The sequence below is a fragment of the Solea senegalensis genome, linkage group LG2 (assembly GCF_019176455.1).
Source record: "Solea senegalensis isolate Sse05_10M linkage group LG2, IFAPA_SoseM_1, whole genome shotgun sequence".
In the NCBI taxonomy this organism is placed as follows: Eukaryota; Metazoa; Chordata; class Actinopteri; order Pleuronectiformes; family Soleidae; genus Solea; species Solea senegalensis.
Genome location: NC_058022.1, coordinates 35,236,088 through 35,259,334, shown reverse-complemented (window position 1 = coordinate 35,259,334; position 23,247 = coordinate 35,236,088). Strand labels below are relative to the sequence as shown.

The 23,247-nt window shown below is 44.5% G+C and overlaps 3 protein-coding genes across 3 annotated transcripts in view; 1 reads left to right on the top strand and 2 right to left on the bottom strand.

The window, feature by feature from the left end:
* Positions 1-23,247, top strand: part of nrp2a (neuropilin 2a) — a 79,415-nt gene that overhangs the window by 27,318 nt on the left and 28,850 nt on the right. Inside the window, exons 3-7 of the mRNA XM_044018033.1 lie at positions 217-398; positions 9,039-9,269; positions 11,734-11,889; positions 12,225-12,394; positions 13,364-13,519. Coding sequence (XP_043873968.1) covers positions 217-398; positions 9,039-9,269; positions 11,734-11,889; positions 12,225-12,394; positions 13,364-13,519 — 895 coding nt within the window. The remainder of the gene's footprint in view (positions 1-216; positions 399-9,038; positions 9,270-11,733; positions 11,890-12,224; positions 12,395-13,363; positions 13,520-23,247) is intronic.
* On the bottom strand, positions 18,938-21,059 carry LOC122762864 (tripartite motif-containing protein 16-like). Its single transcript, XM_044018054.1, has one exon. The coding sequence runs from the start codon at positions 20,977-20,979 to the stop codon at positions 19,303-19,305; it is 1,677 nt and encodes a 558-aa protein (XP_043873989.1). The 5' UTR covers positions 20,980-21,059; the 3' UTR covers positions 18,938-19,302.
* The window catches only part of LOC122762880 (E3 ubiquitin/ISG15 ligase TRIM25-like), a 1,479-nt gene continuing 240 nt past the window's right edge, over positions 22,009-23,247 (bottom strand). The window contains exon 1 of the mRNA XM_044018055.1: positions 22,009-23,247. This exon is cut by the window's right edge and continues 240 nt beyond it. Within this exon, the coding sequence (XP_043873990.1) occupies positions 22,220-23,247 (1,028 nt within the window). The 3' untranslated portion in view covers positions 22,009-22,219.

The following is a 23,247-nucleotide window of genomic DNA, read 5'->3' as shown; positions in this document are numbered from 1 at the left end:
AGATAAATGTGAAAGTTCCTAAATGTTGTGCTTTGATACGGCGTTCTTTCCCAAGGCTGAACTCACACCTGTCTGTTTTTTATTAGCTCGGCGGGGTTACGTAACACCGCAGCCGTCCGTCTATGTTTATCTCAGCTCCGCTTTCATCTCCTCGCTGCTCTTAATCCCGGTCTCGCTGAATGGAAGCAGATGAAAATAATCCCCCGCGCCTCTCAGGTACGACTTCATCGAGATCCGCGACGGCACGCTGGAGAGCGCCGACGTCCTGGGCCGACACTGCAGCAACATCGCGCCGGCGCCGATCATCTCCTCTGGCCCCTCCCTCCAGATCAAATTTGTCTCTGACTACGCCCACCAGGGGGCGGGCTTCTCTCTGCGCTATGAGATCTTCAAAACAGGTGAGCCAATGTCAAAAATGACCTTTAAATGACCTTTAAAATGGGCCGATGTTTGGTGTTTAAATGCCCAATATCAATACTTAAAAACCAAGGTGTCAAACATGCGGCCAGCGGGCCACAGCCGGCCCGCCCAATGTGTTATTTCTGTATGTTTTTTTTAAATTAATAGATTAATTTTCCATCAAAAATACATTTTCTTAAGTTTCTTAACTACAGCAATTTACTTAATTTAAAAGTGCAGAATAAAAAAAAACAAAACAAACAGGAAATAACGCCCCCTGCTGACAAAACAAACACTTGGTGGCCCCCAGGTCATTTGACTTTAAGACCCCTGCTTTAAACACCATGGAAAACTTTATTGGTCGAACTAATTGTGAGTTTATTTGAAGTGATATTTACTTAATCCAGCCTCCATCACTAAGTTCAAATGTGTTATTTTGTCTTTGTTGAGATTCACCTCAGTGGCACACAGTGACCACACGAGGCAGCATTCCAGCCGCTGCAGACCAGCAGCCCCTGAGTTCCCGTGAGCTAAAAACGCTCATTTTCTCAATGAGGTTTGGTGCGGGAGAGCGAGCGATTTACAAACTTCACTTTCAAGCTAAAATATTGTTATTGTAATACGAAAACATTACTTTACACTTTATACAACAACTGTTAAACGTAAAGGGAGAGTTCAGGGTTTAAAAACTATGTGTGCTGCACGTTAACGCTGGACATCGATGTGTTTTTTTTTTGTCTTTGTTGTGCGTTAATGGCCTGAAACTGAGCGCTCACTCTCACAACAGTTTTACATCAGCAGAGGCAGCCGAGCGTGACCACAGAACTTACACAGTCCAGTCTGCTCAACTACGCTAACGCCGCCTCCAAGCATGTGAGGAATGCTGCCTTAATTGTACCAGGATCAGCTTCCTCTGGGGAGATGGAGAGGGTCAGGGAGTGGGTGGTGGTGGTGGTGGAGGTGGAGGAGGAGGTGGAGGAGGATGGAGAGAGCTGCGAGGCAGCCTGGTGCAGCACTGAAGGTTAAAGGTTCATCGGTGGAGGCAGAGGCGGGAGATTGTGAGTCGAAATGGAATTTTACTCAAGGTCAGCGAAGAGCACGAGGTGATGTCTGCTGTCTGTGCAGGTCAGGTGGTCTGTGTGTGTGTGTGTGTGTGTGTGTGTGTGTGTGTGTGTGTGTGTGTGTGTGTGTGTGTGTGTGTTAGTCGTCAACAAGACATTTAAATCTACATTTGTAAGTCATTGTTGTTGTTTTCTGGCCATAAAAAACATACTTTGTTGGTTTTAACGCCTTTAACTTTCAATTCAGAGCAAAACATGAGTTTTGGTTCATTATTTATAATACATTTTTGGTAATTAGGAAGATATTTTGGCAATATTTCACCATTTTATCATATTTTCTTTGAAAACAAAGTGAATTTTTTAACATTAGGAACAGGTTTTTATGACATTTCTCCATTTTATCATCTTTCTTTGCTAAACTCTGTCTATTTTTTAACAACAGGTTCCTTATATCACTTTTTGACGTCCTTGATGTGACATGACTTGACGTGCTCCCTGTGTATGTGCACAAATCTGATATTTTGAGAATGAGAATCAGTCTGAATGTGGATTATATTGTGAATTACAGGAATATCTCCCCATGTTTTTAGTCTCCTGCTTTACTTTAACGGTGTTCTCGCGTCAAAACCATTAAATAAAAGGTTTCTCTGCTTCCGTGACCCAGATGTTCAGCTCTGTTACCACGGCCACCAGTTTGACCCTGCACTGTGTGTGTGTGTGTGTGTGTGTGTGTGTGGAGGACGCGGTTGTCATGGCGTTAACAGGATCCCGGCGTCTGAATTCAGAGAGATTGTGTCACTGTAGGTGTCGCCGTCACACGAGTGGGTGGTTCCACTCAGGTTTGTTTTGTGTGTGGGCGAGTGTGCATGTGTGTGTGTGTGTTTGTGTTTGACACAGAGAGAGAGAGTGAAATGTATCTAGGACGTCTAATTGAGGCCATGTGTTAATTGTGGTGTTTCCAGCGCCTGCACTCTCCCTCTCTCCCTCTGTCTCTCTCCCTCTCTCCCTCTCTCTCTCTTTCTCCCTCTGTCTCTCTCCCTTTCTCCCTCTCTCTCTCCCTCTCTCTCCCTCCCTCCCGCCGGGGCCACGGGTTTCCACTAAACGCCGCTTTCAACTTGTGACGGGAACACAGTGATCCCGGCTGAGATGAGTTTATTCACCAGAGAGGAAGTTAATTGCACTGACATTTACTCTTTTTTCTTTTCTTTTTTTTTTTTGCCTCCATTAATGGATTTTTTAGCTGCATTTTTTCGCCTAATTATAATTTTCCAACTTTGGAAGACGACGAGTGGCACTTATGCTGTTGTGCTGCTTTCACGGTGTGACGGTAATCCTAGATTACGGTGCAGCACAGTGTTGGTGTGTGTGTGTGTTTTTAGGGTGCGTCCGAGCTGAGATAGAAATCACAGAACAAAGCTGGGAGGTGTGTGTGTGTGTTTGTGTGTGTGTGTGTGTGTGTGTGTGTGTGTGTGCAGCTTCCTTCCCATCTTGAACAGACAGTACTATAACTGTCTGTATAACTATAAACTAATGATACTGTTGCTTGTTTTGTTTTGGGGGTTTGAAAAGCAATCTGTTTGTGTCACCATCAGTGTGTGTGTGTGTGTGTGTGTGTGTGTGTGTGTGTGTGTGTGTGTGCGTGTGTGTGTGGAGGCCCACAGTGCAGCGAAAGCTAATTATTTCCAGTAAGGAGGAGCAGGAGTCGACCTTTGACTCCACACCCATCCTGATGTTGTACCTCTCTGACTTCCTGAGGGTTTGTCCCAAAACAAAATCAACACAAACACAAACACACATGTGTACACGTGCGCCTTAAAGGGACAGTTCACATATCTCGCCGATTGGCAGCGTTTTATGACGAGAAAATCTCCCACACCAAACCCCATAGAGAAAATCAGTGATTTTAGCTCACGGGGACACAGGAGCTGCTGGTCCACTGCTGCCTCGTGTGGTCACTTTGTGTCACTGAGGTCAATGCGAGCGGAGGATTTCAGATGCTGAATTTGTCAGAATAACACATTTAACTCAGTGATGGAGGCAGCAGTGGATCAACAACTCCTGTGTGCTGTGGTGTTAAATCGTTGATTTTCTCTATGGGCTTTGGTGCAGGAGAGTGAGCGCTTTACAAAGTTCAGTTTCCAGCTGAAAAAAAGTCGGTCTAACTGTGGGAAACAGTAGTGAACATCACCTGAAGGTGTTTCAGACTTAAGCAGACGGAGATTTTACAGCCACACTTTCAAAAAAAAAAAACCTGAAATCTCCCTTTAATCCGGGCGTGCTCGTCTTCCCTCCTCCCCCTTATTGTTGTGGCCTACTTTGCCCGCACTCATGCGTGCTTAACCCTTTACTCTGACGCATGGCCACGCCCGCTTCCACGTGACACTGTTGCCACGGCTACAGGGGGAAGGAAGACTTGCCCCCGCCACCCCCCAACTCCCCCACCCCTGTATTCCCAGTTTCTGCCCAAAAGCCCCACCGCCGGGGTCACGTGACGTCGCGGCCAATCCCGTGCTGAGGTGACGAGGAGGAATCAACGCCCTGAGGGTGTTGAGCCGCCTTCCTGACCGCTGGGTGACCGCTGCTTCTGCCGCTGCTGCTGCCGCTGCTGCTTCTGCTGCTTCTGCCGCTGCTGCTTCTGCTGCAGACGCTGACCTTTTGAATCTGGGATTTACGACGTTTGTTTTGATTAGAAACATGTGTCTGTTGTTTTGTAAGAGAGAAAAACAAACAAAATAGTCAACGATGGAGGCGTGAAGGTGGAAAACGTGCATTCAAATCATCGAAATAGTGGAATTTAACAGGAAAAACAGCTTTTTTTGGTCACTCGGTGACATGAGCGTCATCATTAAATAATAAAATAAAATAATAAAAGTGCAAAACTCGCCGTTTAGCCACTGAAAAAACTCAAGTGTTAGTGATAATAATGAGACAGCATGACTTTTTATTTTTATTCTTCTCTATTCATCTGTAAAAGTGTCAAACTGCAGCGCGTCAGGAATGCTGTTTTTCTTTTCCTGGTTTTCCCCCGTGATTCGTTTTGCTGCTGCTGCTGCTGCTGCTGTTGTTGTTGTTGTTGTTGTTATTGTTGTTGTAGTTGTCGTCGTTGTTGTTGTGGGTTTACACCTTCTCCTCCTCCTCTTCCTTTTACTGCCGCACATTCACACACAAATGTGTGTGAATGTGGTTGGTTGTGATGTGAAGAGACGACACGTGAAGCTGCTGCTGCTGCTGCTGCTGCTGCTGCTGCTGCTGCTGCTGCTGCTGCTGTTGCTGCTGCTGCTGCTGCTGCTTCATCAGGGCACTCATGTGCAAGCGTGGAGCGGTTTCTACCCAGCAACCCATGCTGCGTCACCCTCAGCCCCTCCTCTCACAGAGGGGAGGCGTGCTTGTTTTTGGCATGTTCATAATACTGTGAAGTGATGAGCGCTAACGAAAGCGGGAGGTACGAGCTGGCGCACGCACACATACACACACGCACACACACACACACACACACACATGCACACACACAGCGGGGAGCGCCGTGTCCGCAGGCGACAGAGTCCAGCTGTGATCGTGAAGTTTTGTGAAGCAGCAGCAGCAGCAGTGGAGACTCCAGACTGTGACCCAGTGAGGAAACCAGGCCAGTGTGTTAGCAGGTCGCACTCAAAACAAGTGTAAAAGCAGTAAAAATAATCTGCGTTTTGTACAAAACTGAAGTTCACAGAGGCTGAGACGCTGCTTTCTGGTCTGTGAGGGCCACCGTAGTTCACTCATGCACTTCCACAGTGGACCTTTAAGAGGTCCAAAAATCATGATGTTTTCACATTGATTGGGTGCATGACAGGCGTCTCAAACCCAAACTGTAACCGTAAATTCAACATTTAATATTGTTATTTACACATTGATTTTGCGTCATAAATATGTTTTACACAGTGTCCTGGACTCACATGTTGCATATTTTTGTGATAAATCACGCAGCCGTGCACACAAAACGCTTCATAAAAGACTCTCACAGATGAAAAGACGTGTGTGTGTGTGTGTGTCACGTACACTATTACTGCATTACAGCTCATATAGCATCACTCTAATGGATTCACACACACACACACACACACACAATACAGCCTGAACACAGAGATGTGAGGTCACTGTATGAGGATATAGGGAGATATAATCTGCAGCTCGCTTTAAATTGATGTCATAATTCAAAATGCCTAGTTTCCTGTGTGTGTGTGTGTGTGTGTGTTTGTGTCATCGAGCTCCGCTGTTGTGTTGATGTTTGTGTGGGAGTCTCCAACACTTTGGCCTCTCAGTGCAGCATCTGCTTCCAGGAGCATTTTAACTGTGTCGCTGTGTAAATGACATCTTTCTGTCCCACACCAAAGCCCATAGAGAAAATCAGTGATTTTTACATCACAGCTCACAGGAGTTGTCGATCCACTGCTGCCTCCATCACTACATTCATATGTGTTATTGTGTGAATTCGGCATAAAAAATCCTTAACTCATATTTACGTCAGTGACACAAAGTGACCACACGAGGCAGCAGTAGACCAGCAGCTCCTGTGTCCCTGTGAGCTAAAATCACTGATTTTCTGTATAGGGTTTGGTGTGGGAGAGTGAGTGGTTTACAAGCTTCAGTTTCCTGTTGGAAAAGTCTGTGGAACACTGAGATAAAGTTTCAAACAAACTCTTAAGATATCGTAGACTCGAGTTGGTGTGAATTATTATGGTCTGTCCTCATTGTGTCCTGATTCCCCGGCACAGTCAGTGCTGACTAAAAGTGTCAGCGCCTCACAGACTCGCAAAAATACCTGAACTCTCCCTGAAGGTAAATGCACTGAGACAATGAGCTGAGACTCACAGACACCTCGCGCTGATTGGGGTCACCTCTCTGCCATTAACCCAGCGTCGGCAGAGGAGGGTCAGAGCAGCCGCCGCCGACCCGGCGCTTTTATAGAGCTGTCTGATAATAAGCGCTGGAGCCTCGGAGGAATGTGCTGTTAACATGTCTGCTCCCCCTAAATGCTGCTTTTATGCATATGTATGTGGTTATCAAACACAGGCTGGCAGCTCCACCAGGAGCCTCTTCACCGTGACCTCCTCCTCCTCCTCCTCCTCCTCCCTATCTGCTCTCAAACACACATGCTGATGATAAACACAGGCTTGTCTTTGTGTCCTCACAGAGGAGAATGGGCGACGTGTGTCAGTCAGACAAGCTGGAGTTCACATTGTTCACATTATAAATGGATGTTTTTTGATGTTTTTGCCAGTTAAAAACCGTTTTAAGTCTTCGTTCTTGCATTAGGGTGACATAAAGTCTTGTTTTTTTTTCAAATCTATGACACAGTAAACGATATATCATGTCAGGATATATACATACATTAAAGGCATACATTAAAGGCTGTTTAATGCGACTTTAAGTCACAAAAAGCTAAAGAAATGCATCAATTAAATGACACATAACATCAGATCGTGACATTTTCTTCTATTTCACACTAGAAATTCTCAGTGTCCGGCTTCATGTCGAGACGCGTGTCATGTTTTGGTGTCATGGGCTAAAAATATCGAGGCGTTATTAATAAGCGGCATCGCCCAGACATATGCGGCGCGTCCGGTGAAAGTGCATTTCTAAATAAGCGACTTGTCTTGGCTCTCGGAGGAGGCCGAGAGGCCACAGGCACGTCGCACTTAAACAAAGATCTAATGAAAATCTCTGCCGTCTCCTGACGTGTCCTTCTGCGCCGTGTGTACGTGTAAAAATAGAAATACTGGAGCAGGAGGAGGAGGAGGAGGAGGTGGAGGTGGAGGAGGTGGAAATAGCCGGGTGGATTGTGAATGAGGCTGCAAGTGTGTGACATTTCAGTGTGTGTGTGTGTGTGTGTGTGTGAACATGTGCTGGACCCTCATTGATGTGCCGGTCCATAAACACTCGGCCGTGACTCGGGCTCCCCAGTGGGGCCGGTGGAGCAGTGGCTGATGGGTGGTTGATCTGAGCCACACAGCTGCTGCTGCTCAAGGTGAGCGGCCCCGGGCGCATAAATCTGCATGGCTAATGAGCAGCAGCGCAAAGGGCCCACTTAGAAGCATTACACAATGTTTGCACAGTGTCTCTCTGTGTGTGTGTGTGTGTGTGTGTGTGTGTGTGTGTGTGTGTGTGCAGTAGAGCCAGCGTTCTCCTGTGCACAAGTGTGTGTGTGTGTGTGTGTCGTATTACAATATGCAACATGAGAGTGGGCAGTGGGCAAGTAGGCAAAGACATACCATAATATAATGGTTTTATTTTGGGTCAGAATTCGTGTTTAGTGATGGGTTTTGGAGGATAAATGGTGCCATAAGGAAAAAACAGACCACTTAACAAAAAAAGATCTATTAAAATCCATGTCTGGTTGAGTCTATGACATCTTAAGAACATATTTCATATTTAATATCAACGTTTGACACGTTTGTCTGACTGGAAACTGAGGTTTTTAAACTGCTCGCACTCCCGCACCAAACTCCATTGAGAAAATCAGCGATTTAAGGTCACTGTGATACAGGCACTGCTGCTCTATTGTTGCCCTGTTCAGTAAGTTTTTGTCACTGCATTAAATGTGAATGATGGATTTCAAATACCAATTCACAAAATAGCACAGTTGAAACTTAGTAATGGAGGCAGCAGTGGATCAACAACTCCTGTGAGCCATGATGTTAAATCGTTGATTTTCTCAATGGGCTTTGGTGCAGGAGAGCGAGTGTTTTTCTGCTTCCGTTTCCTGTTGTAAAAAGTTGTCTAACACTGAGATAAAGCAGTAAACATGTTAATAAAACATCATAGACTTGAGAAAGTATAGATGTTTGTATTTTAAAACCACTCACTCTCCCACACCAAACTCCATAGAGAAAATCAGGGATTTTAGCTCATAGTGACACAGCAGTTGTTGATCCACTGCTGCTTCATCACTAAGTTCAAAAATGTTATTTTGTTAAATTCTGTATTTGAAATCCTTTATTCAGATTAACCTCAGTGACACACAGTGACCACACGAGGCAGCAGTAGACCAGCAGATCGCTGATTTTCTCTACGGAGTTTGGTGCAGGAGAGTGAGCATGTTGAAAGACTTCAGTTTCCAGTCAGAACAGATGTTCACTGTTGATGTTCACTGTTGATGTTCACTGTTGATGTTCACTGTTGATGTTCACTGTTGTCCGACAGTGAACTTATTCTTAAGATCATGTAGATCTAATCAGTGAGTCAGAGTCGATAACCTCGCTTGACAAGAACCTTGAAGGAAACGACAAAACATTCTCATTTTCCTTCTAAAAGCGGTCATAAATGGCGTTTAGTGGTTTGGGACAAAGCTTTCAGCCGCAGCGTTAAACATGCTGAGTATTCACTCGTTCATCTGTAATCATAAACCACACAGCTACTGTATATTCCCGCCTGCTGCCTGTGATAAACGACTCTCAGAAACACCCTCTGCAAGTCAGATGAGATATCACCGTGTGATCGATTGCTTATGCCTGTACCGCCCCCTCTCGTATGAGCGATTGCCTCGTCCTTTTTCTAAATCTCCTCCTCCTTGTTTTGTTTTTTTCCCCCCTTGTTTCCTCTCAGGGTCGGAATTCTGCTTCCGTAATTTCACCAGCCCCTCGGGAATGATCGAGTCCCCGGGTTTCCCCGACAAATACCCGCACAACCTGGAGTGTTCGTACATGATCATAGCTCCGCCCCGCATGGACATCACCCTCACCTTCCTCACCTTTGACCTGGAGAACGACCCCCTGCTGGTGGGAGAGGGCGACTGCAAGTACGACTGGCTGGACGTGTGGGATGGACTGCCACAGGGTGAGTTCCAATAATGCTCTTTGATTTAGAGATGCAACGATGACACGTTTGTGGTGAATTTTCACCATCGGAAGAATCGTGGATTGAGAAAGTCGTTGATATTTGACTTGAACATAAAGTCACCAAAGTAAAACCCTGTTGTTTATCTTTAACTGCCACCAGGGGGCGTCAGCGTCTCCCCAAATATTCCACGACCTTATGATTTATTACAATCACATTATTACATTTTCAAGCATGTTTTTGTTACATTACAACATTTTTGAACATGTTTTTGTTACATTACAACATTTTTGAACGTGTTTTTGTTACATTACAACATTTCTGAACATGTTTTTGTTACATTACAACATTTTTGAACATGTTTTTGTTACATTACAACATTTTTGAACGTGTTTTATTACATTACAAATTTTGAACATGTTTTGTTACATTACAACATTTTTGAACATGTTTTTGTTACATTACAACATTTTGAACGTGTTTTTGTTACATTACAACATTTTTGAACGTGTTTTGTTACATTACAACATTTTGAACATGTTTTTGTTACATTACAACATTTTTGAACATGTTTTTGTTACATTACAACATTTTTGTTTATTACATTACATGTTTTGTTACATTACAACATTTTTGAACATGTTTTTGTTACATTACAACATTTTTGAACATGTTTTGTTACATTACAACCTTTTGAACATGTTTTTGTTACATTACAACATTTTTGAACATGTTTTTGTTACATTACAACATTTTTGAACATGTTTTTGTTACATTACAACATTTTTGAACATGTTTTTGTTACATTACAACATTTTTGAACATGTTTTTGTTACATTACTACATTTTTGAACATGTTTAAAAAAAAACTGACATTTTCACACCAGCCGTCTTTACTCACTCACTCACTCATTCACTCACTCACTCACTCATTCACTCACTCACTCACTCACTCACTCACATTCCTTTACATCACACACAGGAAACATGATTACACGCAGAGCTGAGCGAGCTTCAACAGCCTCAGGAGCAGAGCAGACCTTTCCCAAGCCCATAATAACCCTCCTTCATCAACCCCTTCATGTCCTCCCTCCTTATCACCTAGCGCTTCCTTCCTTCCTTCCTTCCTTCCTTCCTTCCTCCCCCCCTGGGTGGGTGAGTGAGAGTGACGGCCGTGATGAATATCTGTCTGTGACCAATAGGAGGTGCTGAGCTTTGGGAAAGTGGCCGAGATGAAGTGAAGTGGCAGCGAGGAACAAAACGTTTGTTATCGCTGGCTTTGATAGTGACGGAGCGCTTTATTCCCCTCCTCTCTCCTCTCTCCTCTCTCCTCGCTCCTCCGCTTCTTCTTCTTCTTCTTCCTCTTCTTCTTCTTTTGTTAAAAAAAGGAGGATTTTGCTCTAATTATTCTATTTTGGGTGGGATCTGTACAGAGCGGATTTAAAATTCCAATTATAGCCTTGAATTTGGGGGAGCTTTGATAGCTGGAAAACAATTTATACCATTGAAAGTTGTGAATTAGGGGGGAAATTAAAGTGTAACCCAGTTCCAGTGAGCCACGTCCTCAGGCGAGAAAAGAGACAAGATGATGGGAGGGTGGAGAATTTGATGTCTGGCGAGGGAGCTTCTCCGGAGACTATTGTAATCCTCGCTCGCCTGTACGCGTGTGTCTGTCTGTCTGTCTGTGTGTGTGTGTGTGTGTGTGTGTGTGTGTGTGTGTGTGTGTGTGCGCTCCCGGGCGCTGGCTGAGACACACATGGCAGATGGAGGGACGGACAGGAGCGAAAGGGGAGACAGAGAGAGGGATGATGGGAGGAGGGCAGACGGCAGAGAGCATGCTGAGACTCATTAGACAACACTTAGTGAAGCAGTGAGGCCACGGAAAACCTGGATTTAATCTCACTGGATGAATCTGGGCCTTCTTAAAAAAACACGTACTCTGCTTTAGTCCCGATACGATACCGATACTGCAGACTTGAGTATTGATCCGATACGATATCAGCACGAACCGTACATACTTTATTTACATATTTTGTAGTGATAGGCTTGATCAAGTGATATTACTATAACAGGATCAATAGTATGAGACAAACTGACCCACTTATTATTAACCAATGCGATACATCAATTTGAACCTTCAACATAAGAATATTGGATGTTTTGCCATGTTAATTTCATACAGTCTATGGTTCATTTCATCAGGAGGACAGTACCAAGTGCTAATGGGGGTGTTTTCAGAGCACTCACTTCAGCTTTTTAAGATATTCTGGACGTAAGCAGGTGCAGATTTTACTAGCTTTAGGTTAACCACTTTATCTAATCTGCTTTTCAGTGAGAGCGAGCGTCCGTGTCCCAGTGCTGACGACGTGTTAACCTGAATAATCCCTTTGAGACGCGTTAAACATGTATGCTGGATTAACGTGTGTGTGTGTGTGTGTGTGTGTGTGTGTGTTTCCGCCTGCAGTGTCTCCTCTGATCGGCCGCTACTGCGGGACAAAGATCCCTCCGGAGATCCAGTCGTCGTCCGGCCTGCTGTCGCTGTCCTTCCACACGGACATGGCCGTGGCCAAAGACGGCTTCTCCGCCCGCTACAACCTGACGCACAAAGAAGTCAGCGACTGTGAGTGCGAGATCACGCTCGGTGTCTGTGATTACTGGCTTTCTGTGTCTCAGAGTCTTTCTCTCCTCTCAGCCTCTCCATCCTTTCAGCCTTTTAACGCTGGCTCACGGCCTCTCTCTCGATTGGCTGTGACTTCTTGGACTATTTTCTTTTAGAATATAAATTAACTTCACCTCAATTTATCTTCTTGGATCTTTCTTTGAACAAACTTTCATCTGTCATCCAGTCCCTCTCTCTGTCTGTCTCACACACAAAGCTCTTTATTCTCGACTGTAAACAAACATTTACCCTCCTCTCCTCGTCTCCTCGTCTCCTCGTCTCCTCTCTCCTGACAGCGTTCCACTGCAGCATGGCTCTCGGGATGGAGTCGGGGAAGATCAGCGACGATCAGATCTCCGCCTCCACCACGTTCTACGACAACCGCTGGCTGCCGCGGCAGGCGCGACTCAACAACAACGACAACGCCTGGACGCCGGCCGAGGACAGCAACAAGGAGTACATACAGGTGTGTGTGTGTGTGTGTGTGTGTAAGAATATGATTTATCACATAATATCATGTTAATCACGTATAAAAAGGACTATTTGATCATCGATTCATTGGTTTTTAGCGTTTGATTAAGAATTAAAACCCAGTTTCTCTGGTTCCACTTTGTTCTAAAGGACGTTGAAAGACATTTTCCTCACAATTACTGTGATAATGTTTTGTAATGTAATTTGTCACTGTTTTAGTTCGAGGTAATCGTGACATGAGCACTTTCATACCTTACTTATTAGCGAGAGCATCTTCCCATTTGCCAGTTGTTTAAAACACAGGAATTGGTGTGAAGTGAAGTCAACCACTCACTCTCCCGCACCAAAGCCCATAGAGAAAATCAGCCATTTAAACATCCACTGCTGCCTCCATGAGTAACTTCAAATGAGTTATTTCAAAGTGACCACACGAGGCAGCATTGGACCAGCAGCTCCTGTGTTCCAGAGAGTTTAAAATGATGATTTTCTTAATGGAGTTTGGTGTGGGAGAGTGAGCGGGTTTAAAACTTTTCAACTGCAGTTTCCTGTTAAAAAAACTTGTCTTACACTCACACACGCGTGGAAATGTAACGGAAATAAAGGAGCAGAACACACTCCTGTATGTTTGCGCGCACACACACACACACACACACACACACACACACACACACACACACACACACACAGAGTGAGGAGGAGAGAGCAGCGTGATGGATGAAGGTGCTCTTGAGGAATGCATCCTAACATTGTGCCATTGATCTTTGCCTCCAGCTCTTCCTTCTGTCGCAGATACACTACACACACACACACGCACACACACACACACACACACACAGACACACAGTCAGCGTCCGTGTCTCCTGCCGTCTGTGTGACAGATATTCACGGCAGCTGCTCTCTCTCTCCCCCTCTCTCCCTCCTTCTGCAACTCTATTCCCCATCGTCCCTGATCTGTCGTCTGTAGGTCGACCTCCAATTCCTCAAGGTGTTGACGGGCATCGCCACACAAGGAGCCGTTTCCAAGGAGACGCAGAAGGCGTACTACGTCACCACGTTCAAGCTGGAGGTCAGCACCAACGGAGAGGACTGGATGGTTTACCGACACGGCAAGAACCACAAGGTAGGAGCGTTTGATTTGAACTCTCTCCGACCTTTTTTTTTTTTAATTATTATTATTGTTTAGAAACGCCGTCATGAACGCCGTCATGGGGTAGAGAGGGAATGGGATGGAGGACGAGATAGAGATAGACAGAAGAACAATGGAGTCCTGTGTGTGCCCGCATCCAGGCCTCGCTATGCATCGCCCCCTCTCTGCCACGCCACTGCACACACACGTAAACACGCACACACCTCAGCGTCACAGCAGGTGTGGAAGGTGTGGAGCAATATTTCCTGTTTTTTTTTTTTTTTTAAAGGGATTATTCAGGGTTGTTTTTTTAAAGCACGCTAAAGACGCTCGCTCTCGTTAAAAAAGCAGATTTAACCACGTAAATAAAGTGCTTAAGCTGAACCTAATTAAATGTACACCTGCTGAAGTCTAGAGTATCTTAAAAAATATTTCTGACACTTTTCCTCAGTGTTGATCCACATTTCTAGCCTGGAAAGTGACGTTTGCAAAACTCAAACTCTCCCGCACCAAACCCCATAGAGAAAATCAGCAGTTTTTACTTTACAACACGCACCACGCCACAGGAGCTGTCGATCCACTGCTGCCTCCGTCAGTCAATTCAAATGTGTTGTTTGTGTGAATTCGGCTTTTAAAATCACTTCACTCGGATGTACCTCAGTGACACAGAGTGACCACACGAGGCAGCATTCCACCAGCAGCTCCTGTGTCACCATGAGCTAAAATCGCTGATTTTCTCTATGGGGTTTGGTGTGGGAGAGCGAGTGGTTTAAAAAACTGCAGTTTCCTGTGAGAAAAAGCTGTTTTATGTTTTAACATAATCTTAAAATATCATAGACTTTAGTTAGTTAGTGTTATGTGTGTGAGTGGATTCACACACACACACACACACACACACACACACACCGTGTGGATGTACAGTAGTAGCAGTTTGTTGTTGTCATGGCACAGTGAGCTCGTCTCCGGGGGGATTTCAAGTCCATCCCACACATCTGGGTTAAGGTCAGTGTGGATTTCCAGCCGGGAAATACAGAGTGTGTAAGGATGAGGGGTCTTAATCCACTCACTTACCCTCCCAGACTGGGACTCCCCCCTCCTACGCGCACCCATAATTCTTTTGGGTGGAGCCGGTGAGGGTTGGGGGCGGTTGGGGAGGGTATTTGATGTGGAGATTATTGAGAGGAAACGTGGATTTGCCTGAAAAAAGTCAACATCTGTGCGAGTTATTAGACAGATTTCCACATCGAGGCATGCACAGAATACACACACACACACACACACACACACACACACACTCCCACTCCTTTAAATCTGTGTGATCTGTGTGCGTCTGGACATCAGAGCGTGTGTGAGCATATCTATATGATGAGTGCCCGTCTGTCTGTTCCGTGTAATCTGAGTCCACTAATCTGTCTGAGCAGAAAAAGAAACACTGGTCAGACGATTGCACCGTCATACGTGTGTGTGTGTGTGTGTTTTTGTGGGTCCATGTTTTTCTGTATGGGCTTTGGTGTGGGAGAGTGAGCGGTTCACAAACGTCTGTAAAAGTCTGTATAACAGTGAGATACGAGCAGCAAACGCACTCTTATGCTGTAATAGACTGAAGCAAGTGTAGATGGTAAAAGGACGAGACATCTGTTTTGTAGCTAAAAATTTGTTGGTTTTTTTTCCCAGTGTTTTCACATTTTTAAAAAAAAAACAAAGAAACTCGAACTTTCCCTTTGAGTGCGCCATCTGTTTTTGATGAGGATCAAGAAAACATGAAACACAGGTTCCTCGGATTACGCTGGAGGACACTTACTCTCTGTGTTTCGGACAGTGACGGATGGGTTTACGATGACGGAATAAACGCATCTGATGAATCACGTGCTCCGCCCCCACGGTGGACTCTTCCGTGACTGTTAATCCGCCCGCCGTGTCGTACCGACCCCCAGTTGGCTCGTCCCTAAGCCCCGTAAGAGTCTTTAAGTGGTGGGAGCTCACGTCTCGACGGGGGGTCCCTGTAATGACATGGGATTTGCTTCTTCTAATTGTCATTTACCAGCGAGTGTGTGTGTGTGTGTGTGTGTGTGTGTGTGTGTGTGTGTGTGTGTGTGTGTGTGTGGAGGAGTTCATTCGTTCATCCATCGTCCAGATCTTCCTGGCAGGAGAGGATTTTAGAGCGTGTAAAAGTTTTGTTTTATTGGGGAAAAAAGCAGCAGGAAAAAATGATAAAGAAGGTGAGAAAAGCTGAGGGATTGTGGGAAATGCTTTTTGTGTGTGTCTGTGTGTGTCTGTGTCTGTGTGTGTGTGTGTGTGTGTGTGTGTGTGTGTGTGTCTGTGTGTGTGTGTGTGTGTGTGTGTGTGTGTCTGTGTGTGTCTGTGTGTGTGTGAAGAGAGGAAAAAACACCAGCTGCAGATTCCAATCACCTACCTGCAAAAACTGTGTGTGTGTGTGTGTGTGTGTGTGTGTGTGTGTGTGTGTGTGTGTGTGAGAGCAGGTGTGTGTGTGTGTGTGTGTGTGTGTGTGTGTGTGTGTGTGTGTGTGAGAGCAGTGTGTGTGTGTGTGTGTGTGTGTGAGTGAGAGCAGTGTGTGTGTGTGTGTGTGTGTGTGTGTGTGTGTGTGTGAGAGCATGTGTGTGTGTGTGTGTGTGTGTGTGTGTGAGAGCAGGTGTGTGTGTGTGTGTGTGTGTGTGTGTGTGTGTGTGTGTGTGTGTGTGTGTGTGTGAGGCAGGTGTGTGTGTGTGTATGTGCACATTCTTTGACTTGCATGCCGACACATTTCCAGTTTTGACACCCACGCGTGACTTGTTAATTCTAAATTGCACAGCTCACATATGCACCTCGTTACTTGATGAGACTTTGCAATCACTCTCACACACACACACACACACACACACACACACACACACACACGTCACACACTTTTAAAAGAAACTGACGTTAAAAGCAACACATTGTCATCTGCCCGTGAGGGAAAATCCACCGCGCCGATTGTGTTATTTTCTGTATTTGAACAGGTTTTATAAAATAAATAAAATAACAAAACTAGTCTGTAAAATCGGCATTTGAAATAATCTTTTCAGACTTACCTCAGTGACACAAAGTGACCACACGAGGCAGCAGTAGACCAGCAGCTCCTGTGTCCCTGTGAGCTAAAAACGCTGACTTTCTCTGTGGGATTTGGTGCAGGACAGCGAGCAGTTTACAAACTTAAGTTTTTTTAGCTGTAAAGGCTGACTCGTGGTGCTGATGGGATTTCATAGGAGAGCAGGTTATGCTGAATGTGTTCATCACACCCACATAAATGCATAAATTGTGTGCCGTGTGGATGCTGCCCACGCTGCCTCGGTGTTTTCAAGGCCCTGGAAACGGAGAAGATTAAAAAACATCCACCTCAGTTTGGTGAAAATGCATGATTTAAATCCACTTTGGAAGCGAAAAGACGGTGTTTTTACAGTTTCATAACGGCAACAAGAAAGAGACGGTGAATGTGTATTTGTGTTTGTGTTGTTTACGATAACACGACACAGCCACCTTTTTACTGTGACCTCGTTCTGGGAGAGAAGTCATCAATAGTTAAATACTCAGTGTGTCTCGCCACTGTCCACACACACACACACACACACACGCACACACACACACACACACGCATGCAGCTTTGTTACATTTTCATGATTCTACTCTGACGAGCACAACATACCAACGTTAATTATTCAGCCTGCGCGTCACGTGACGAGCAGCAGAGCCCATGACACGCCAAGTCTGTCGCCGGGCAGATTACAGATGTGCACCCAGACATCCGACAGTAGCCCCGCCCCTTCTTTCTCCTGCCACATCTGTGACCCCCCCCGGTCAATATCAGACAAGAAAACCAAGACAAATCCTCATAATGAGCTAAAAACAGGATGATTTGCTTGATGACATTTCTGAATAAATGCATGAAACATGTCGCGATAATGTCAGAAAAGTTTGAGTGACACATTCATGTGAAAGTAAGAGCTGAGAGTTGATGAATGTCTTCATTTGTTCATAAGAGGGGGAAAAAATGTTGAATATTTCAGAAAATATTGACTCTGTGTGACTGGATTACATTTTTTAATGAAGTCTGGAGCTGAGCGTATTAGCATTTCAAATGTGGGCAGGTTTTTAAAGGATTGGAACAGATTCACCACCCCTTTTCTTTTAATGTGGGGAAAAACTGAATATTTAAAAAACTATAAACGATAATAAGATAAAAATTCAGAGCCATGAATGTCCTGAACAAGCCGAACGTTTTGATATTTGAACGGTTTCTGTAGCTCAAAGTGCGAAAGAAGAGATGTTTGTCAAAAAGTACGGAAGAAGAATTAGAACATGATGAACAACTGAGTGAATGCTGAGTCACCTTTCACACTAATAAATGTCAGAGCAACAATAGTGCTGCGTCACCATTCACACTAATAAATGTCAGAGCAACAATAGTGCAGAGTCACCATTCACACTAATAAATGTCAGAACAACAATAGTGCAGAGTCACCATTTGCAGAGTCACCATTCACACTAATAAATGCCAGAACAACAATAGTGCAGAGAGTCAGTCCATTCACACTAATAAATGCCAGACAACAATAGTGCAGAGTCACCATTCACACTAATAAATGCCAGAGCAACAATAGTGCAGAGTCATTCACACTAATAAATGCCAGAACAACAATAGTGCAGAGTCACCATTCACACTAATAAATGCCAGAACAACAATAGTGCAGAGTCACCATTCACACTAATAAATGCCAGAGCAACAATAGTGCAGAGTCACCATTCACACTAATAAATGCCAGAACAACAATAGTGCAGTGTCACCATTCACACTAATAAATGTAAGAACAACAATAGTGCCGAGTCACCATTCACACTGATACATGTCAGAACAACAATAGTGCCGAGTCACCATTCACACTGATAAATGCCAGAACAACAATAGTGCAGTGTCACCATTCACACTAATAAATGTAAGAACAACAATAGTGCCGAGTCACCATTCACACTGATACATGTCAGAACAACAATAGTGCCGAGTCACCATTCACACTGATACATGTCAGAACTTATATTATTTGTGCCGTAATGTTAAATAACCGTTGTTTTAAACTTTTAAAATGGCTCTCAAACACTCCGTATATTTTATTTAGAAAATATTGTAATATTTTTTAACCATAATTGTTAAAGAAAACTTTGCATTAGACTCTTAAAATGGCTCTTAAACTGTGTGAAATCACTTTACATTTTATTTTGAAAATATCCTCAGAAATTAATCCACAATAGACATATAATGCCATAATGTTAAATAACCATTGTTTTAAACATTTTATTTTGAAAATATTGTTTGAAGTTGATTTACAATACACATAGAATGATTATTGTAATCTAAACAGTACATTTTTAAAATAGCCCTTAAACAAAGTGAAATCACTTTTACTTACATTTTATTTTGAAAATATCTTCAGTAGTTGATCCATAATTGATATAGAATCTTTAACTGTATTTATTCCTGTAATAATTTAAAAAAGAAACTTTGCATTAAACTCTTAAAATAGCCCTTAAACACTTAAACACCTTAAAACACCTTAGTTTTGCAAAACAATTAAATATTATATAGTAATTAATGGTCATTTAAATCCTGTATTATGATTTTTTTTTTTTTAAAGTGTTTAAACATAAAACTGAGGAAAAAGTTTTTTGTTGATGTTCTTGTTGTCGCAGAGAAGTTAAAGATTTAAACACAGAGTTTAACTCACTGCTCCTGAAAGAACTCAAGTCTATTTGAGTTCACACAACTCAGCTGTGGTTCCAGGTAAAAGAGAATAAAGCCTAACTCCAGCATAGAGAGGCTGAGTGAACGTGGTCTGGTCTCTGTGGAGCAGAGTCATGGTGTCAGAGACTCTGTAGAAGGACAGAAGACCTGCTCTGTGGTCCAGGTAAACTCCAACTCTGGAGACTTTAACATCTGAGACTTTAGTCCAGATGCTGTTGTGAACAAACTCACAACTGTTGTGGTCACAATATAAAGCCCAAGATTTGACATTTAATCCAAATCTACTTTCATCTAAACCTGATCTGCTGATGTTCTTGTACGTCACTGCTACACAAACTCCTCCTCCTCCGCTCCACTCCACCTCCCAGTAACAACGTCCAGTCAGACTCTGTTTACTCATCACCTGACCCACATAAGTGAATCTGTCTGTGTGATGAGGATAAGACTGAACTTCCTTCATTACTGTCACTTCTCTGTTTCCCTCAGATAATAACAGACGTGTGTGAACTGTGTTTGGATCCAGTTTGATTTCCTGTGAATATCTGAGGAATTCAGCTCTGGTCTCTGGTTCTGGTTCTGGTTCTGTCAGTAAAACATCTACTCGAGCCACAGCCAGTGAGATGTTTGTCCATGTCTCCGTCAGGACGTCCTGCAGTTGACCTCTGAAGTTTGCCACAGCCTCTGTCACATCCTCAAAGTGTCTCAGAGGACGGACGTGGACAGTGGACGAGTGTGTCGATGGACTGAGTGCTGACAGTGAGCGGTAGTTGAGGAGAAACTGGTTGTGGTCTTGTGTGAGTGAGAGCTGCTTCAGTTCAGCTTCTCTCTTCTTCAGCTCATTGAGCTCCTGCTGAAGTTTCTCCTGAAGATCTTTGACTCGTCTCACCTCGGTTTCCTGCTTGGATCTGATCTGCTGCTTCACGTCAGAGCTTCTTCTCTGCAGGAGACGCATCATCTCAGTGAAGCTCTCGTCTGTGTCCTTCACAGCTTTATCAGCAGAGAGAGTGAGAGCCTCCTCCTCCTGTTGAAGCACCTTCACGTCTCTGTCTATGTCCTGGACTCTCTGGACTTCTTCTTGACTCAGATCCAGCTCTCTCTGCTTCTGCTTCCTCTCTGCTGCAGCTGTGACCGTGTTGTGGTCTTTATGTTCGTCCACAGAGCAGAGATAACAGATGCACTGCTGATCAGTGCGACAGAACATCTTCATCACCTCATCGTGAAGAGGGCAGATGTTCTCCTGGAGGTTCTTGGACGGCTCCACCAGCTTGTGTTTCTTAAATGCAGGTGATTGATGATGAGGCTGGAGATGTTCCTCACAGTAAGAGACCAAACAAACCAAACAGGACTTGAGAGCTTTCAGTTTCCTGCCAGTGCAGACATCACAGGCCACATCTTCAGCTCCAGCATAGCAGTGATCAGCAGGAGCAGCGTGGAGTCTGGTCTTCTTCAGCTCCTCCACTAAATCTGCTAACATGACGTTTTTTAACAGTTTAGGCCTCGGCATGAAGATCTCTCTACACTCAGGGCAGCTGTAGATCCTCTTCTCATCCTCTGAGTCCCAGTGGTCTTTAATACAGTTCATACAGAAGCTGTGTCCACAGGTAAGAGCCAGCGGATCCTTCAGAAGATCCAAACAGATGGAACAAGACAAGGTTTCTCTCTGCAGCTGAACTCCTGCCATTTCACCGCTCTGTCACCGCGACTGTCTCTGACTCTTCCTCTTCCTCTTTCCCCGGTTTGAGGTCTAATCTCAACAACATGTGACGCAGCAGTGGGTGGAGCCTGTCAGCTCTGGCTCTTCCTCTTTCCCCGGTTTGAGGTCTGATCTCAACAACATGTGACGCAGCAGTGGGTGGAGCCTGTCAGCTCTGGCTCTTCCCCACATGTTGGCTCCTCCCATTGTCAAACTGCAGGTGTGAGGGGGAGGGAACCGGGAAATGTGAGCTCAGAAGGCGTAACCGCTCCCACTCTGACATGGAGTGACCTCTGTTCTTAGTGACACTCCGTGTGTGTGTGTGTGTGTTTATCAGAGGGAAAGTTAAAGGAACAGTTCTGACTCTCAAAATGGAAAGTGAAGTTGTGCTACTCTCTGAAATGGGGTGGAGTGGCTCAGTGGTTAAGACCCTACCTTGTGTACCAAAGACATCATGGTCGCAAGTTCGATTCCACCCCTGGCTAATTGTACTAATTGTATTCCATTGTAAGTCGCTTTGGATAAAAGCGTCTGCTAAATGACATGTAATGTAATGAAATCACTCACTCACTCTCTGCCACACAGAAGTCCAGAGAGAAAATCAGTGATTTTAACATCACAGCACACAGGAGTTGTTGATCCACTGCTGCCTCCATCACTAACTTCAAATAAGCTATTCAGCAAAATTCTGTGCTAAAAAAACTTTTGTTGAAATTAACTTGACCCACGTGCATTTATGAACATCCTCAGAGCAGGAGGACATTCAGATAAATTGGAAGAAATATTGATTGTATAACATAATATAACCTGCAGCCACAGGCCTGGATGATGCCTTTATTAACACACGCACAGATTAAGAATAATCTGTGGCGTCCGTGTCACACACACAGCAGTGATAATAACACAGAAGCATGCAAAGGCCAGAGTGAGATAAAATCAAGGATTTATAGAAGCTAAAGTTCACTTTGTTCTGTTTTAAAGTGTTTAAAACTAAATGAAGACTCAGGAAACAAGAGATTTGAGGAATTTAAACTGAAAACTTTATTGATGTTCTTGTTGTCGCAGAGAAGTTAAAGATTTAAACACAGAGTTTAACTCACTGCTCCTGAAAGAACTCAAGTCTATTTGAGTTCACACAACTCAGCTGTGGCTCCAAGAAAAAGCGAATAAAGCCAGACTCCAGCATAGAGAGGCTGAGTGAACGTGGTCTGGACTCTGTGGAGCAGAGTCATGGTGTCAGAGATTCTGTAGGAGAAGCGAAAATAAACTCCTCATCCTCCTCATCATCAAAGTCATGCATATGATGAACCAGCAGGTTATGCATGTATGGATCCGGTATGAATTCAGCTCTGGTCTCTGGTTTTGGTTCTGTCAGTAAAACATCTACTCGAGCCACAGCCACTAAGACGTTTGCCCACGTCTTGGTCAGGACGTCCTGCAGTTGACCCCTGACCTTTGCCACAGCCGCTGTCACATCCTCAAAGTGTCTCAGAGGACGGACGTGGACAGTGGACGAGTGTGTCGATGGACTGAGTGCTGACAGTGAGCGGTAGTTGAGGAGAAACTGGTTGTGGTCTTGTGTGAGTGAGAGCTGCTTCAGTTCAGCTTCTCTCTTCTTCAGCTCATTGAGCTCCTGCTGAAGTTTCTCCTGAAGATCTTTGACTCGTCTCACCTCGGTTTCCTGCTTGGATCTGATCTGCTGCTTCACGTCAGAGCTTCTTCTCTGCAGGAGACCCATCATCTCAGTGAAGCTCTCGTCTGTGTCCTTCACAGCTTTATCAGCAGAGAGAGTGAGAGCCTCCTCCTCCTGTTGAAGCACCTTCACGTCTCTGACTATGTCCTGGACTCTCTGCTGGACTTCTTCTCGACTCAGATCCAGCTCTCTCTGCTTCTGCTTCCTCTCTGCTGCAGCTGAGACCATGTCGTGGTCTTTATGTTCGTCCACAGAGCAGAGATAACAGATGCACTGCTGATCAGTGCGACAGAACATCTTCATCACCTCATCGTGAAGAGGACAGATGTTCTCCTGGAGGTTCTTGGACGGCTCCACCAGCTTGTGCTTCTTTAATGGAGGTGCTTGATGATGAGGCTGGAGATGTTCCTCACAGTAAGAGGCCAAACAAACCAAACAGGACTTGAGAGCTTTCAGTTTCCTGCCAGTGCAGACATCACAGGCCACATCTTCAGCTCCAGCATAGCAGTGATCAGCAGGAGCAGCGTGGAGTCCAGTCTTCTTCAGCTTCTCCACTAAATCTG